The 17,350-nt window shown below is 37.6% G+C and overlaps 1 protein-coding gene across 1 annotated transcript; it reads left to right on the top strand.

Moving 5' to 3' along the window:
• Positions 1-1,968: 1,968 nt before the first annotated feature.
• Positions 1,969-6,112, top strand: LOC137392258 (lysophosphatidic acid receptor 2-like). Its single transcript, XM_068078923.1, has 3 exons — positions 1,969-2,120; positions 3,816-4,025; positions 5,299-6,112. Exons 1-3 carry the CDS (start codon positions 1,969-1,971, stop codon positions 6,110-6,112), a joined length of 1,176 nt encoding a protein of 391 aa, XP_067935024.1.
• Positions 6,113-17,350: the final 11,238 nt, after the last annotated feature.

The following is a 17,350-nucleotide window of genomic DNA, read 5'->3' as shown; positions in this document are numbered from 1 at the left end:
TACAATAATAGTAATAATAACAATAATAGTAATAAACAGGATATATTAAAGTCAGTAGTTGAATATGAATACCATAGCAGCACCTGAATTGTATGTCACAGGAATTGTCCAGGAGAGTCAACTATGTTAAGGGTTTAATCAGGAGTCTTTACTTATTGTAGGCAAATTTGTTTAATTAGTTTTGCATTTGAAATTGGCTCATAGTAATCACTAGCATGTGTTACTATATTATTAATATATTACATTATACTATTATATATATCATTTAGATAGATTCACAAACATTTAACATTTATAATTTTGTGTTTAATCAATTAAAGTGATTTCTAACTTTATAACCACAATGTATTTAGGAGTCTATAGCGGCTGTTAGGCTCTTCTAGGGCAAAATTTCTTTCTCTTTCAAATCTGTGCTCTTTGCTCGTAACAGCTTAATTACTATGTGATGCTTGTCAGCTGAGAGTGGATAAGGCAAACAGTATCTGAATAATGTATGACATTGACTAAACTCTAATCTGGTAAGACATACAGAGCGGTGAAATAATTTCATGTTGAAAAGAAAGGAAGAATGGCAAGACTGAGCTCTAGCGAGTAGTTTGATGAGAATGTCGGCCAGTAACTAGCAGAGTGGGTGGTCTAAGATGACCGTAACTAGCAGTGTGAGTGGTCTAAGATGACCGTAACTAGCAGAGTTGGTGGTGTAAGATGACCGTAACTAGCAGAGTGGGTGGTCTAAGATGACAGTAACTAGCAGAGTGGGTGGTCTAAGATGACCATAACTAGCAGAGTGGGTGGTCTAAGATGACCGTAATTAGCAGAGTGGGTGGTCTAAGATGACCGTAACTAGCAGAGTGGGTGGTCTAAGATGACTGTAAATAGTAGAGTGGGTGGTCTAAGATGCCAGTAGCTAGCTGAGTGAGTGGTCTAAGATGACCGTTGCTTCGGACACAAAGTAGTAAACAGGAAGCATTGTGAAGCTGAATGTGTGGATCTTACAAACTAAATGTAAAAGTAATGACAGATGGATTGTGAAATCCCAACTGTGTTGATTGAGTACAGAGGAATGCAAAATAGCATTTAAATTTGGCATCATGCTGCCGAGAATTGTTAGGCATTGTGAGAGCAGGCATACTATCTGCGCATGTCGATTATCAATCATACATCTAAGATGTATTATCTTGTTTCTCTGGGAGTGCTATGAACAGCATAGCTACCTCACTTCACTCGAGTCATTATATAAACCATATGAAGAATATATACGGTATAGGTTTTGACATTCCCAATAGGTCAGTGACAATGGTTACCTTACCAGGCAGTGTCATTTATGAATGCAGAGTGAGTTCACATGTTGAATATGGGTAAATAAGCATACAGATGGAGGGATTGCAGTTTTTCACTTTACACTAGCATGCTGCAAAAAATGCCACTTCAAGCTCATGCAGAAAAACTTTTGTATTTGCCATTTTGTTTGTACAAAGGAAATACGGTTGTTGTGGTTGTTGTATGCGTGCCATCAGCAAGCCAGCTAGCATTTTCTAAAAGCTACGATGTTGCATATCATATCAGTAATAATCAAAAGTGAGTTTGATTATTACCAAATAATTATGTCAAGCTGTTATGGTCAAGGTCTCATTAAATCTATGTTGATAATTAATAGGAGCATTGATGCTGGTTTGGGTAGCTCTAGCTTGAGGTCCTGCTGTCACCGCAGCTTCTTATGTATAATCATGCACACTGCGGCTCTGTAATGTAAGACGCCAAAACACTTAGTAGTCTCCGCCTACTTATATTTTTATTTATGATTTTGTTACTTTGCCAAGTGATTGCAAAATAACAGTCAATCTGGCAGCAGATAGCGATGGTTGCTGACCACTGCAGATCTTCTATTGCTGACCACTGCAAATCTTCTATTGATGACTACTGCAGATCTTCTATGAGCAAAAGTTTCGGCAAAATACTTTATTGAGAATGAGCAGCACACAGAAGCTAAATGCGTCAACAGCAGCGGAGATTCATGAGAAAACTGGTTTAGATGGAGAAATTATTATTCTTTATTTTGGACTAGTTGTGAATGCTGTCGGACTTCTACTGAACATTTTATCTGTTACATGCATTGCGAGGTATGTTATGTGATCACATCTAATCCCCTTTCATTCCTCTTCCATGCATTGCAAGGTATGTTATGTGATCACATCTAATCACCTTTTATTCCTCTCCCATGCATTGCGAGGTATGTTATGTGATCACATCTAATCACCTTTTATTCCTCTCCCATGCATTGCGAGGTATGTTATGTGATCACATCTAATCAACTTTCATTCCTCTCCCATGCATTGCAAGGTATGTTATGCGATCGTATTTAACAACCTTTCATTACTGTCACATGCTACAGTCACAGATATCTATCCATCCCAATTTCACTTGATGCTATGCTGAAGCTGATTTGTTTCCTCCTTGTGTGGTATTTAATATATTTTAAAATAGTTTTTATCTCCAAGTGAACTTGAGATGATTAAAATAAACTCTGTTATCAGGATTCATCTTCAGTTCTGCCCTTAATCAGTGCATAGTTAAACTCCGCTATCTTTGCATCTCATTTGATATGACATTTGTATGTACTATATATATACCAGCCTTATTTAGAATGTCAGCTATTTTTTATTTCACAAAAACGACTCACACAAGTTGATGTATTAAAGTCATAGTTGAGGTCATGGAAGGTCAGTGTGCAAAGTAGTAACAATAAAATGTTTCGGTGTCAAATTTAGAGTCTAGCAGTTATAGTTGAATTTCTTTATTAAAAATTATTTTAAACGTTTAATTACATAAATAAATGTGAAGCTATTACTTATAAACAAACCTCTTTACGTGCTTCTCTATCCTAATAGAACTAACATATTATATTTTTATTACTGTACGTTTTTGATCTCTTTAAAATTTAAATGCAAAATTATAACTTTCCTTCAGTCCTTATTGCCAGATCTACACGAGTACCTTTAGCTTTTGGACTACTATGTTTGTTAAGGAATCATTATCCAACTATTTATGTTATGGCTAGCGAAAGCCATTTTCACTAATTCTTTCCTTGAACACTCAACATGCAGATAGGTTGTTTATACTCCTGCCATGGTACTGATACATAGTGGTTCATGGAGTATAGATTAATTGCTTCCGAATGGGCACCATTCTTACATAGCAGGCTTACATTATCAGACAAATATGTATTTTGAAGTGGATTTGGAAGATTAATGGTTGAGTTGATAACAAGGTAAATATCTAAGTGGGTAGTAAGAAAGACGGCTTGGTAAATAATAAAATGGACATTTTTGAAGGTAGTAAAACAGATAGCTAAGTAGATAGAAAGACAGATAGCTAAGTAGATAGAAAGACAGATGGCTAGATAGATAGTGAGACAGATAGCTAGGCAGTGTATGTAATGCATCAAAAAGTCAAAAACTACATGTATGTTTACCTCTAGATAGAAAGAAGAGAAAGAATGTTCTAGAAGAAATGTGAAGAGCAGGTATTGAAGGCTGTTATATTTAGACCTGTGACACACGCATAGCATCAATAACAAATCAACCTAATCATCTCTTTATTGCTTTATAGCAGAAGTTTATTATAATATTGCTGACGCTGACTGCTGGCGCTGGCTGCTGACACTATCCACTGTTCTCTCCTACTGAAAAACATATTTTATAAAAAGTGGATGCTTGGTGGTGCATAGGAGTACATTGACTATGGCAAACAAAAAATGCAAAGCTCTGTATTGGCGGCTTTGTATGTTGTAACGCTTGTATTCCATCATGCTGCAGGGTCAAAAAGAATGACACGACAAGGAAGCAGCACACATATTTTTTGTTGAATATCTTAGTCTGTGATATCTTAATAACTTGCTCCGGAGTCGTCTTCGTTTCACTCAAGCTCTTCCAGCTGAACAATATCGGTGATGATGAGGAGGTCTTGGATCCAGCGCTGCACCAACTCAGGGAAAACTTTTACTGCGCTCAGAGTGTAGCGCTCAGGTAAGGCAGTTAGTAGATATTGTTTAACACGGAGCACAAATTTGTGTCAGTGAATCCAAAGTCTCATCGGTAATGTTTTCAAACCACAGCTTCCCGTACTATTTTCCCTTTCGACATTGTGTAGTTGATTGAGCTGTAGCTAAGATATCTGGGCTCTGATTGGCTAATCTGTACACTAAAGCTGAATGTACTAAATCCTTAAAGGCAGTAACTCACACCTTACATATATAAAAGATAATGATGCTGAGAGTAAGGCGTACTGTGATAGATATAATTGCCAAGCATCTAGCTATAAAATATACAAGAAATTCTTTGTTCATGACTAATATAGGTATTATCTACATAAAAGTGCAAGCCTAAGCATTTCTGGCAGTTCAGATCTGCCCGTTAGGAAAAGCTGGACTAAAAGAAAGCGAGGCTAATGACCTTCTTTGCTCTTTGGCACGCTTAAGGGATGATCACTAATAGCGAAAATAGTGAGACTTCTACAAGAAATACATGCTTGCATACAGCTATTTTAGCTTATTACACCTATCTTTGAGATAGTTTTTGTCTTCTTCATACTGTTGAATGGGCACACTGGCAAGGCAAGGTGGTAACTGTCATGATAATCCCACAGTTTTGGGGCAGATATTTGTCAAGTATTTTGATGCAGAAGTTTGTCGCCTTTGGGATTACTATCACATTCTGTGGTGTCAGCATTTGACACTTGTGACCAAGCCAATCTTTAAACAAAATACACATATGCTATCGGTCAGCTTCTTCACCAGTCGTCGAAATAACCTTCACCACCCGTTTGCGCTGTCACAGATTTCTTTTAGACTATGTCTCTTGCAGAAGCATGCACGAATGCACACGCAGTAGAATCGCTGTAAGCGTGCACGTATCTGACTCTTTTTTTTAGCAAAAAAAGTCAGATAGAAGTATAGATAATTTCCCTTCAAACTTTTAAAAGCCATCCTTTTATTCAAAAGCTGTTGGCATTTCAATTAATGGTCACCAAACCAATTCATAATTGTAGCAGTTCTTCTAACAAATTATGTATTTAATTTTAATATCTCATCTGAAAGCTAGAAAATTGTATCTGCAAGCAAGTCGGTGCAACCAGTTGTAGTGGATGCACTGTGCTAACCTAATATTTAACATTATAGAGTGAGCTGAGCCATTTAGTGTTTAAATTTTATGATGAGTATTACAAACATTCTTTGCTTTAAAATTTATAATAAAAATTTATTTGTTTATACATTTTAATGCTGCACATTTTGCATTGCAGGTTCTTTGACGTGGGTACTACTGCTAACCTGGTCGGACTTTTGCTCATGTCGTTAGACCATTTCATTGTTGTAAGGTTCTCCTTGCAGCATCGACTGCTTATGAGAAGCAGAGTCGTCTTCTCTTTACTTTCAGTTGGCTGGGCTCTGTCTGCAGTGTTAGGGCTGCTGAAATGTATTCTCATAGCTAGCAAAAAGACAAAACTTGCCGATGGCCTTCGACCGTACAACATCAATATAACGGGTTACTGCTCATTGGAGGCATATTACTATGTTCAGCGTCCCGGAACTGGTGAATATTTTATACCGGTTGGTCAAAAGCAAGATAGCAACATCCGATTTGGAGTGGCCGTGGTACTGATAACTCTAACATTTACTAGTATGTTCTTTATCCACTCTTACATTGCCTACACCGTAGTTCGAGTCAGCAAGGAGCAGCAGAAAAGACTAAAGCACTCCAGCTTAAAATCTTCTCTAATCGACATGCGGATGAGAAAAAGTCAGTTCAAAGGAGTTTGTACGACAGTCATGTTTCTCGGCACATTTGCCGCCCTCTGGCTGCCGACTAACATCATGTATATAATGAAGATGAGGGGTAGCAAAACCCTCTCACAGCTTGGCAATAGCGAGCAGGCGGAAAGCATTTTATTAGTAATTGCATCAATGACTGGAATTCTTGACGTGGCCATCTATTTCCTTCGATCTCGAGAGCTCACTGCAGTGCTAGAAGTTAAAAGCAAATGTCTGAAGGCGAACGCAGACGTGTCCAAATCCTCGAGCAACACAATGAGCACTAAGGACACGACTACTGTATAATCTCCAATCAGCGCTAAAGACACGACTACTGTATAATCTTTTCATTATGCTTGTTGGATTTACCTGTATGTTCTGCAGCTTGTTGGAACACATTAAAAAGGCCTCTGGGATAACTGTAATGAGAATCCAAAACAATCAACTCTATATTCATGCGCTTCGAGTGCATTTCTTTCCACTAGAGACCTTTTATCTGGTAGTCTGTTTGTTGTGGCCTGAACTCTATTTCTAGCCAGTTATTGGCAGCCTGCTACTCAAAGGAAGGAATATTATAATTAGAAAGAGTTTATGGTATTTTCTTATAATTGTTCTCAACTTTCCAGATGCTTTAAATAGGTTTTTTATTTTATGCTGTATGAAGATTGTGTTGCATACACACTACACATGTTTATCTCTTTGCACCTTAAAATAGGCCGCAGTTCTATAATAAATTAGCCATACAATTATGTAATAATTTTATTGATACCTTATAAGTTTTTTCCAAAACTTTAACAGCCATGAAAGGTGTGTTACCAGCGATATAAAAACATATCAATGATAAGAAGATTTTTAACAGCTAATATAATTATGAGTAAGAATCCACGTTTATTAAAACCTTTAAAAAACTCTAGCTGAAACACATAATTAGTGTCTCTAATATTCTTACTTCTCTAAACTTAGTGAACCAGATGCATAGAGGTCATTGCTTATCACATCGAACCAGATGCATAGAGGTCATTGCTTATCACAGCGAACCAGATGCATAGAGGTCATTGCTTATCACGGTGAACCAGATGTATAGAGGTCATTGCTTATCACGGCGAACCAGATGTATAGAGGTCATTGCTTATCACAGCGAACCAGATGTATAGAGGTCATTGCTTATCACGGCGAACCAGATGTATAAAGGTCATTGCTTATCACGGTGAACCAGATGTATAGAGGTCATTGCTTATCACGGCGAACCAGATACATAGAGGTCATTGCTTATCACGGTGAACCAGATGCATAGAGGTCATTGCTTATCATGCGCACAGGCTCGGCCAGTCTGTCTTTTCTATCATTTGGCCTGCGACTCGAGTAAGCAGGTTTTCTCAGTTTGTTGATTTGAGCATAAAGATCGTTATGATGAACAGAGAACTCTCTCGGTGGCGCAGTAAGTTTCTCTGGTGCAACTACTAAGGAAGACACGCCATTATTTGGCTCTATATCAACCGATGTGTAACCAGCTCTCATTGGATGATGAAGAGGTGGAGCCAAAGATGTATTTTTAGCAGCTACTTTTGGTTTCTTTCTGTAAATAAAATCTGAAAGTGTAACACACTGGACAAACAGACAGACAGACAAGCATCACTGGATATAAAGACTTGAGATGCTGTGACTAAATTGGACACAAACCTCCTCAGTAAAATGATTATAACAGTGAGAATGATGAAGACTATGAGTAAAGTGACAGCCACACACACTCCAATCACCATCAGACTTTGGCTGTCTAGGCTGACTCTGTCCGCTTTCTGCTCAGCTACAAGCAAACAAAGCTTGCAGTTTCTAGTAATTACTGTTTTGTTCCAGCAAACCTGCTGCCAATTGAACAATTTTCACAATACCTGTCCTTTAGATAGCAAAGGCAAGGTAACTCAGAGCAGTATAAATGTACATCGTACTGTCGACTATACTGTACACACACTATGTACAACCCTGCATGTGTACAATGCAATACATATGTACAGAGTACACCCTACACATGTACAGAGCATTACACAATACTTGTACAGCTGCATATTACACGAGACATTTACACAACACCACATTACACACGTACAGTGTACTACATTACACATGTACAGTTTACTACATTACACATGTACAGTGTACCACATTGCACATGTACAGTGTACTCTATTACACACGTACAGTGTACTACATTACACATGTACAGTGTACCACATTACACATGTACAGTGTACTACATTACACATGTACAGTGTACTCTATTACACATGTACAGTGTACTCTATTACACATGTACAGTGTACTCTATTACACATGTACAATGTACTACATTACACATGTACAGAGTACTACTTTACTCTTGCACAGGGTACTACACATGTGCAGATTAATACACTCCAGAACCATAAGAGTGTTCACACACAAAGTAAGACAATAATGCATGCATCAATAATTGCAGCTTCTATATGCATTTTATAAGTTTGGCTAATAGCTTAACATACGAGCATGCGTAAGTTGTACCTGTGCAGGGCGGGAGTTGTCTATTCCATGTACCATTTGGAAGACACTGCAAACTCATTGTTGTGTTTTGTGTATTGCATGCAACTTCAACGGAGCGAAGAGATAAGTCTTGAAGCGTATATCCAGCATTAATAAGCGTTGTTTGAGAGCAGGAGGGTTGAGCTATATAACACAACTAGTAGCAGAAATCGAATGTAAATTAAACAAATGAATAGTTGAGGGCACAACTCCAAAAAGGTTCATAATGTAGAACCGTATTTCTAACACGCATAACTGCGCGGGTGTTACTTTTACGCTTAGCATTTTATAGATCTAGGCAAAAAAGTGAATTTTCATACCATGGCTTACCTAAAAAAATGTTTTGTTAAGTTTCAAGATGCTTAAAAAAGAGTTAAGCATTCTGAAACTTGCTTGGAGGATGAAAAATAGCAAATAGTTTTCATTTAATGTCCAATGGTTAAATTATAAGTTATCTTTATAGCTGTGTTCTTTGACTTACAAGCTGTTAAATAAGCCCAGACTACAGCACTGACTGCTTTAATTCAGAATCTCAACTGCTTTAGCTAAGGTGAATTTAGTTTTACTAATCGCCCTATTGTTATAAGTGTTACAGCAAAAGATACCAAACTATTCAAAGTTTCCTGTTCAGGTAGAAATTACTCATCAACCAACGTTTTTTAATAGAGTCGTCTTTATTATCAATAAACCTACTACTTTAATTTGAAAAAAATTAATTAAAACTTTTTACCTTGACAATTATCGTGTTTCCAATGCCCTGTGGCCTCACATACAGCCACACCAGTAGTTATTTCCTCTGGCAATAAATGATAACCGTCTATGCAGGAGAAGAAAACTTCTGTTTTATATGTTGTAAACAGCTGAGGATGTGTTACATTTGCATAGGGTATGTATAATGGACCGCAGTCTACAACTGTATAGCAGACAGCGTGTTAATATATACATGAGAGGCTTGCTCCGCCCTGTAAGCACACAGAGTCAGAGATGCTGCAGATGGACTACGTGATAGCAGTTTGTTAACTGTCAAAGAACAGACTACCAAGTTTTATAGGAACTAGACTTGTGATTAAAGTTATTATTCCAAATTTTATAATACGACCATATTAAAAGTATTGAAAGGTATCAAAAGTCAATTTTGGCCAACCTTGACATGTTGGTATGAGTCCACCCCAGAAAGCTCCTATGCCAGATAGGAGCAAGCACTCTTGTACAGCTGGTCCTTCGAGTATGTAGCCTGTTTCACATGCATGTGTAGCCTTTGCTCCTACGCTTAAAGAGCTGACACTTATTCTCCCATTTAAAGTTTGAGAAGGAGCTGGGCACATTGCAGCTACAACAACACCACAGGACAGCCATTGCACTCCTTTATTGTGCAGTATAGCTACTCAACAGTTAGTCTCCATACAATGTATTCAGCTGCATATACAGAGCATGAGGGTGAGAGTGAAGCTTGGTGTGAAAATTAAGATGTTATACATATATTATGCTATTATATTTTGCACGCAAAATACAACTTTAATACAGGCGCAACAAATGAAATATTAGTGTTATCCTAGCCTGGGCATGGCTCTCTTAGGGGTGGGGGGAGAATGAAATTTCTCTTTCTCCCCCACCCCCAAGAGAGCCATGCCCAGGCTAGTCTTATCCAGTCAGAGATAGAAAGGCAAACATGTTGACAGGTTGGTTAGCATGATTAAGCAAATATGATGCAATTCCCTGCTATTGTAATGACAAACCCACCAATACAGCGATATTTAGATGTGCTTTCCCAATAATACAGACTCTCTCGTGCGTTTTTCCGGCACACAAGAGTAGCTTCAGTATCCTTGGTGCCTTCTATCAAATAGCCATCATTGCACACAAAGCTAGAACTGTACACTGATGTAGACTCGTCAAACTCTTCATCTACGGTGCTGTAGTGAGAGCCTCGCACAACGTCAGTTAGAACACATCCAATTGCTACAAAGAAATACATCTATATATAAAGTGATGGTGTTGTGCAGCCAGCGAGACCCCATCATGGAATTGAGCAATAATAACATATTTCTCTCTATGAATCTTCTAGTAATTGTTTATATGATTTTAACTAATGCTTTTTGTAAAGTCAGACATTTTCCTAGATGGCCCTTGCCTACAGGATATCTAGTGCAGCTACCAATCAGTTTCCAATTTTAGTATGATATATTATACATATCGCAGCAGGTTATAATCGAAAAAGTTTTTTATGAACAAAACAACATTCGCTGCCAGCTGGCTATGATTCGATATGTTACCTACAATTATGTCACAGTATTATATTCACGTTCAGCATTCATTTTAAACATTATTAACATAATGTGAGGAAGAGTTAAAATATAACAGAGTGACCTTTGAGACTGAGTGCAACTCTATCACGAGAAGATGCACTCTTGTACCAGATCCTCAGCGTGTTGCTAGCAGTAGTGTAAATGTGCTCGTAGGAAGAGATAACTCCACATCTGGATGTTGGTGCTTTTCCGTCATTTAGTCTTAGAAAGTCAGCATCACAGTTTTCAATACTGAATCTTTGGTAGACTTCCACGACGACCCTGACATAAACATAGATGGCAACGGAAATATCTATAAGCGCATCAGAGCTATGCTGATTGGCTGGCTGAGAAGTAGGTCGTGAACTGAATGAAAAAAACATTCTGAAGAAAATATTCATCTCTGTTTGTTTTTTTGGTTTGTTGTTAGCAAGAGCACTGAGTTTTCACATTATGATAACACTATCACCAATGCATAGCCTAAGGACTAGTGCCAAGATTACGAGAGGAAGGGACGAATTGAACCAGGCTGAACCAGGCTCGTTGAACTAGGCTGAAGATTACAATAAGCAAAAAACAATTAAAATGGCCAAGATAAGATGAGCAATGCATAGCAGGGTATAGTGAATAGTACAGTGTGCTGCTTGAGCACAGGGAGTGCATAACTCCAACTCACAGGTGATACCCATTGAAGTAGTATTTCATAATAATGTCTTTAAAAATCTAACATGTAACATGTCTTGCATGTGACATGTGTGTGCGTGCACTGATTTATGTACTTTTCTATGTACTTGTCATCACTAGTCATTTTATAGTCTTAAAAATACATACCGCTCTTCAGAATCTGAGTTTATAGCTTTAGCTGTTTTAGTATCCATGCTAACATTTATTTGCACACTTACCTTTGACCTGGAGCAATAATTATATCTGTCGTGCAGTTTGCAGCCACCAGACCAGGGTTATGAGAATACCCTGGTGCTACGAGTACCATTCCTGATGAAATCTGAACTATTGGATGCTCGCACATGTAGAATATGTTTCTCTGAGAACCTGCAATGGCACCAGTGGTGTTTGGCTGTGTCAATGATTTCAATTTTCAAGGTATAAAAAAAATTGCCGTTTAGTTAAAAACTGGAAAGCTGAGAATGAAAACCTTGCTACAAGGGAGTTTTCATTAAATAGTCAAGGGCTGAAAACATGTTCAACTCAATTACAGCTCTATTGTATAAACATGATATACTAGGAAATGCTGTAAAAACCTGCCTGAGACATGACATAGTTATATGAAATACACTACCTTCTACTGTCATCCGTCTAAAAACGATCAGCAACCCAATTACTGCTACAATGATTTGTTGATTAGCCATCATAGATTCTTTTTCCTTAGTCACATCAGTCTGCAAGTACAAGCTTATTACAGTCTTGTGGCAGCATGCCAGCATTATTCATCGTGGTAAACTTCAGACAAACTTGTACTAATTCTGTGATAACATTCATCCCAGAGAGAAATGGGCCTAAAATCAAAACTCCTTTCATATTATTTTATGCTTTAATAAATGAAATAAACTTTAGGTAAGTGCTATATGTGTAAGTATAACTATGCAAGGTGTAGGTAAGTGCTATATGTGTAAGTATAACTATGCAAGGTGGGGCTCATTCACATTAATTATTTAGCAGAGCACAGTGCAGATAAGCATTTTTGTGATATACTGTGTATAACTTTGTAAAAATTCTAAAAATTTAGTTGTTTAGTTCACATTGGTTTGAGTTAAGTTCTGACTTTTTTTCACCATCTCATTAGAATATTATGTAACTAAAGTTTAAAAAGTCCATTTTGTTATAGCAATTTATTAAAAGAATTGGTACAATTTTATTTAGCTATCGTGCTATGGAATGGCAAATATCTACGAGACATACCACTCATTGCACCAATGTACATGTATATAGCCTATTAATTAATTGCTTGCTTGTTGCCGTCATGGGTGAGGACTCATCAAAGCAAGGGAAACCAAGAACTGAGCTAGCCTGTGAGCAGTTGACTTCACCAAATAACGTTGACCCTGTCAACTCATTAAACCTTCTAGGAAGAAGTGCTAATGAGAGCCAATCTCCAACCAGTGAGTATGACAGCCTTTAAGGTAAAATTTCAACCAAGCAAACTGAGGGTGAAACTCAGCTTGTTAAAAACGTTGGTAAAGGTTTTGCTACAAAATTTTTTGTAATCAAACTGTCTATTGTTGACAGATTCTCCACTTGGGGTGAGCAACTCGGAGGAGAGTGCCAGTGAACGTACAGAGAATCGTAAAGTTCCATGTCCTACGCTGTCCTTCAGTAACACTTTTTGTGACACAGGGGATGAGGTGAGCTCAATCAGTGAAACGGATAGTATGTGCAACCTACAACCCTCTCCAACTGAGCTTACTAAAACATCAGAATCTTTTAGTGTCAGCAGCAGTACTGGTATGAATCTAAACTATGCTGGCATCATAAATATTTCAAAAATACTCCGCTAGCTCAGATGCTACCTTCTATGAAATGTAATAAAATAGTACGTTACAAGCACTGTGCTAGTACACATTTGGTTCTTATTTTAGAAAATACCAGTTCTCCTCGCAGTGCTACAGATAAATTAAAAACAGAACCTCAGTCTCGATGGATAAAAGGTAATTCTTCTGCTATAAAAACATTGGACAAGTTTGATGTAAACCACCTTACCTTACCACTCTTTAAAAAAGATGGTCGAACCTGGCTTCATAAATCTTCAGCTGTGGCCAAATATGGAGAGGAGAATGTTATTGCTAATCGCTTTAAAAAAGACTGCCGAGTTTGGCTTCACAAAAGCAGTAAGAAAAAGAGATTATTCACAATTTCTAATGAAGTTCTTTATGAGGTTGAGCTGGCCGTAGTCTCCACCAAAGACTATTCGGATATGATCAGTTGGAGAGATGCCGAATGTCCAATAGTCTCGATATCGAGAAGTAATTCCCAACTGCAGAAACTGTATAAGCTGCCTTCTAAAACTCAACCCTTGGAGTGTTGAGTGACGATGCACACACGCGCCTCAACTAGACCTACACAGTCAGAGCACTCCAGTCACCACTCAGTGCAGTTTTGATACAGCTAATTGAAGTAAATGCACACGCCTCAATCTGTCACAACGCAAACACAACAAATTATTGTGTACATACATTTTAGCTCTTAACAGTCTTGTATGTTGTGCTGCAACAGCTTATACACCCTCTAACAAATAACAATATATATAGATATAATTTATACACTCTAACAAATGACAATATATATATAATTTATACACCCCTAACGAATAACGATATATATATAATTTATACACCCTCTAACAAATAACAATATATATATAATTTATACACCCTCTAACAAATAACAATATATATAGATATAATTTATACACTCTAACAAATGACAATATATATATATAATTTATACACCCTCTAACAAATAACAATATATATATAATTTATACACCCTCTAACAAATAGCAATATATATATAATTTATACACCCTCTAACAAATAACAATATATATATATATAATTTATACACCCTCTAACAAATAACAATATATATATGTATAATTTATACACCCTCTAACGGATAATAATATATTTATATATAATTTACATGTCAAATAGCGATACTTGTAGCAAAGAAATAGCATTAATTACCTGTGCGTATTGCTAGCAGCACCGCTGTCAATATAGTAGCTGCGACTTGGCAGCAACGATAATAATAAAGGAGCTAGTCGGCAAAGGTTGAGTAGGTATGAAACTAGATTTGTAGATAATTCTAGATTGCGCACAGAGACTTCAAGTCTTCTCTATTAATCACCAACTTTGTGTGATCCAATTGTAAATTTTCTCTCAGTGTCTGGTTACATTACAGATAAGTGACCCCTGTGGACAATTACATATTCAAAATTGATCGAGTAAGCGTCCGTCCCGTTGGCTGATAGGTGAACATAAATCTAACAAGCACTTTCATGCCTGCTCATTGTCTATTGCAGTTGCATAGGTTTCAGGGCCTTAGGAACATCATGCCGGAAATATGCATCCTCAGTAGATAAGAGCTACACGGGCTGATACACCTTAATAACACAGGCAATGCGCTGGTTTTTTTTTGACTGCCCGTCGAAATCGACAATGACTTACATCTTAGCAAAGCATGCTTGGGTCAAAAAGTATGGTAGAGAAAAGGTGACCTAGTTCTCAATATCTACTTCTGGAACTGTCAGCTTAACCTGAAGAAGTCCATTTCGCAACATGTCCAGTCTGAAAGAGCCAGGTAGCCATTTCACTTTTCCAATGTATGAAGGACAGAGGTGAATCTTTAACGTGCCCATAATGTCAGTGCGATATCGTGACTTTGGCTGTCAATCATGAGATTGGTGGTTCGAGTCTTGCTCAATACCGATCTGACAAAAGGCTCTTAGCAAGCTTTCAACCCTAAATTGCTGGGTCTTTCGGATCTAGACCAATGATAGCTTAGAGTCCCCGTGTACTGCACTGACATCGTGGCAATGCGCTGTACAATGCTTCTATTTTTATAAAACCAGTCTCTCAGCTTAGTCAGCTCTATGCTTTATAATATCAACGTGCGCTACTCTGCCTCTCAAGCATTTACTGAGTTTACAGGGGCTTGTATGAGAGCTCTTGGTAGAGCAGGTCCCACCTCAAGGAAGTCATAAGGAAATTAACAATTATGTGGTATGGTGACATCTGCTCTCATGACAGATTATCAAATGATTAACAAAAGGATTAAAAGTTTATAGATTAGTATGCTGAATATGGGCAGACGACTGGCCAGCCGCAATGCGCGAGAGGGCACCGAGAGATTTCAGTGTATGTATGAAGCATTGGCGTAGCCTTGAGATGTTTATTCCAGCGTAAAGCTTAATCCTTAACTGTTTGGAAAAAACACGACAATCCTCAAATAAAGCCTTTTTTTCTTAGCCTTTCAACTACCTCATCAATCTGTCAAACCTCATATCCTTATCTTCATTCGAGCTTCATTTCATTATTTGGTTCTGCTTACGCTCCAGCAAAGTGCACCTGCTCTCAGCATGTACAATAAAACACATGTTTAGCAAGAGTGCTAGTTACTTTTAATATAAGATACATCTACTAGTAGTATGCTATACAGCTTTAGCGGTTTTTTATCTACATATATATAAATCTCAGTGCTAGTCTGTTGTCTGTCGTTCATCTGTTCAGCTATAGCGATGATGTTATAGCAACGAAACTGTTATAAACTGTTTTTATTACCCTTGTATATGTGTTGTGTTTATTATAGTGTATATATATGGCTATAAACGATAGATTCCTTTTAAAAAGTTCAAAGGCACAAAACAAATAAATTATATAGAAAACTTCCTCTTCTGTATAAATGTAAGGCTTCAAAGACAAAAGATGCTTCAAAGGTCTATTGTTAAATGTCAAATGTAACTGATATGCGTTTAAGTCACTCCTTGGTCAAAGTTGCGTCATTTGAAGAGAGCTGTATCAGCATATACATATGTACTTATGATTTAGCCTCTGATAATACTGGGTTTAACAAACCAGTATTTTTGTTGTTAAGTTGTTAACACGAGAAGCGAAAAAGTGACCCCTCTCCAGCAACTATCATTAGGTGTTATGTTTCTGCACAGAAGCAATTAAATAGAGTATTAAATTAGAGAAATGGTTTATTGCACACTCCAGAGACAACTGATTTGATAACAGAAAACCCAAGTATTTATATGTTTGGTCATAGAAAAGCTTTGTCAAAAAGCTACAAGCATTATTAATAGCTATAATGAGACAGTACTATATAATATTAGCTTGTATAAAGCTTTAGCTAAAAAGCATAATGTTTGTTGGCAAAGTACCAATAATACTTGGCACTTGCATGACACCTCCTCACTAAGCTAAAGGTTCTTTCTGGTTCTCTTAGACCTTCGGGGTTTGTCTCTGCTATACTCATCTCCATCAGGTAGACGAGGGTTGCGTGGTCTTCTTCTAGACGGAGGTTGCTCTGTTACAGTTGTAGGGGCTGGTAGTTGCAGTTTTGTCTCCTCTGTTATATCAGGTTTATCTCCAGGGTCTTGATCTTCTTCTGTTGAGTATCTTGGTCTGAGTTGTTCAACATGTCTTCTCCAAGTAGGTCCCTTTGGTACCACTTTGACATTGAGACTACGAGTTCCATATATCTTAGTAACAATGGCTGGAACCCATCTAGGTTGTCTGTTGCGTCTAGGTCCATGATACAAGGCATAGCATGGTGCTCCAAGATTGTAGCTGTGTATCTTGCTAACTGTCTTTTCTGCAGATTGGTTGACTTCTCTGGATTGATGAAACTGTGCTGTATAAACATCATCCTCATCTTCTCTTGCATCAAACTCTTTATCAGGTCCAACTGGCAGTCTTGAGAGGACATCTGCATTTTGATGATGCTGGGTAGATCTGTATTCTATGGTGTAGTCATACTGATTTAGTACCAGTGCCCATCTTGCTAGTCTGTTGGCTGCTAGAGCTGGAACTCCTTTGGTAGGTCCTAGAAGTGTGAGAAGAGGTCTGTGGTCAGTTACCAAGATAAACCGTCGACCATACAGGTACTGGTGATACTTCTTTAGAGCAAATATGATTGAGAGAGCTTCTTTTTGTATTTGTCCATATTTCCTCTGTGTGCTGGTCAG

This window comes from Watersipora subatra, chromosome 3 (genome assembly GCF_963576615.1).
Source record: "Watersipora subatra chromosome 3, tzWatSuba1.1, whole genome shotgun sequence".
Taxonomy (NCBI): domain Eukaryota; kingdom Metazoa; phylum Bryozoa; class Gymnolaemata; order Cheilostomatida; family Watersiporidae; genus Watersipora; species Watersipora subatra.
This window is presented reverse-complemented; position numbering and strand designations above follow the sequence as displayed.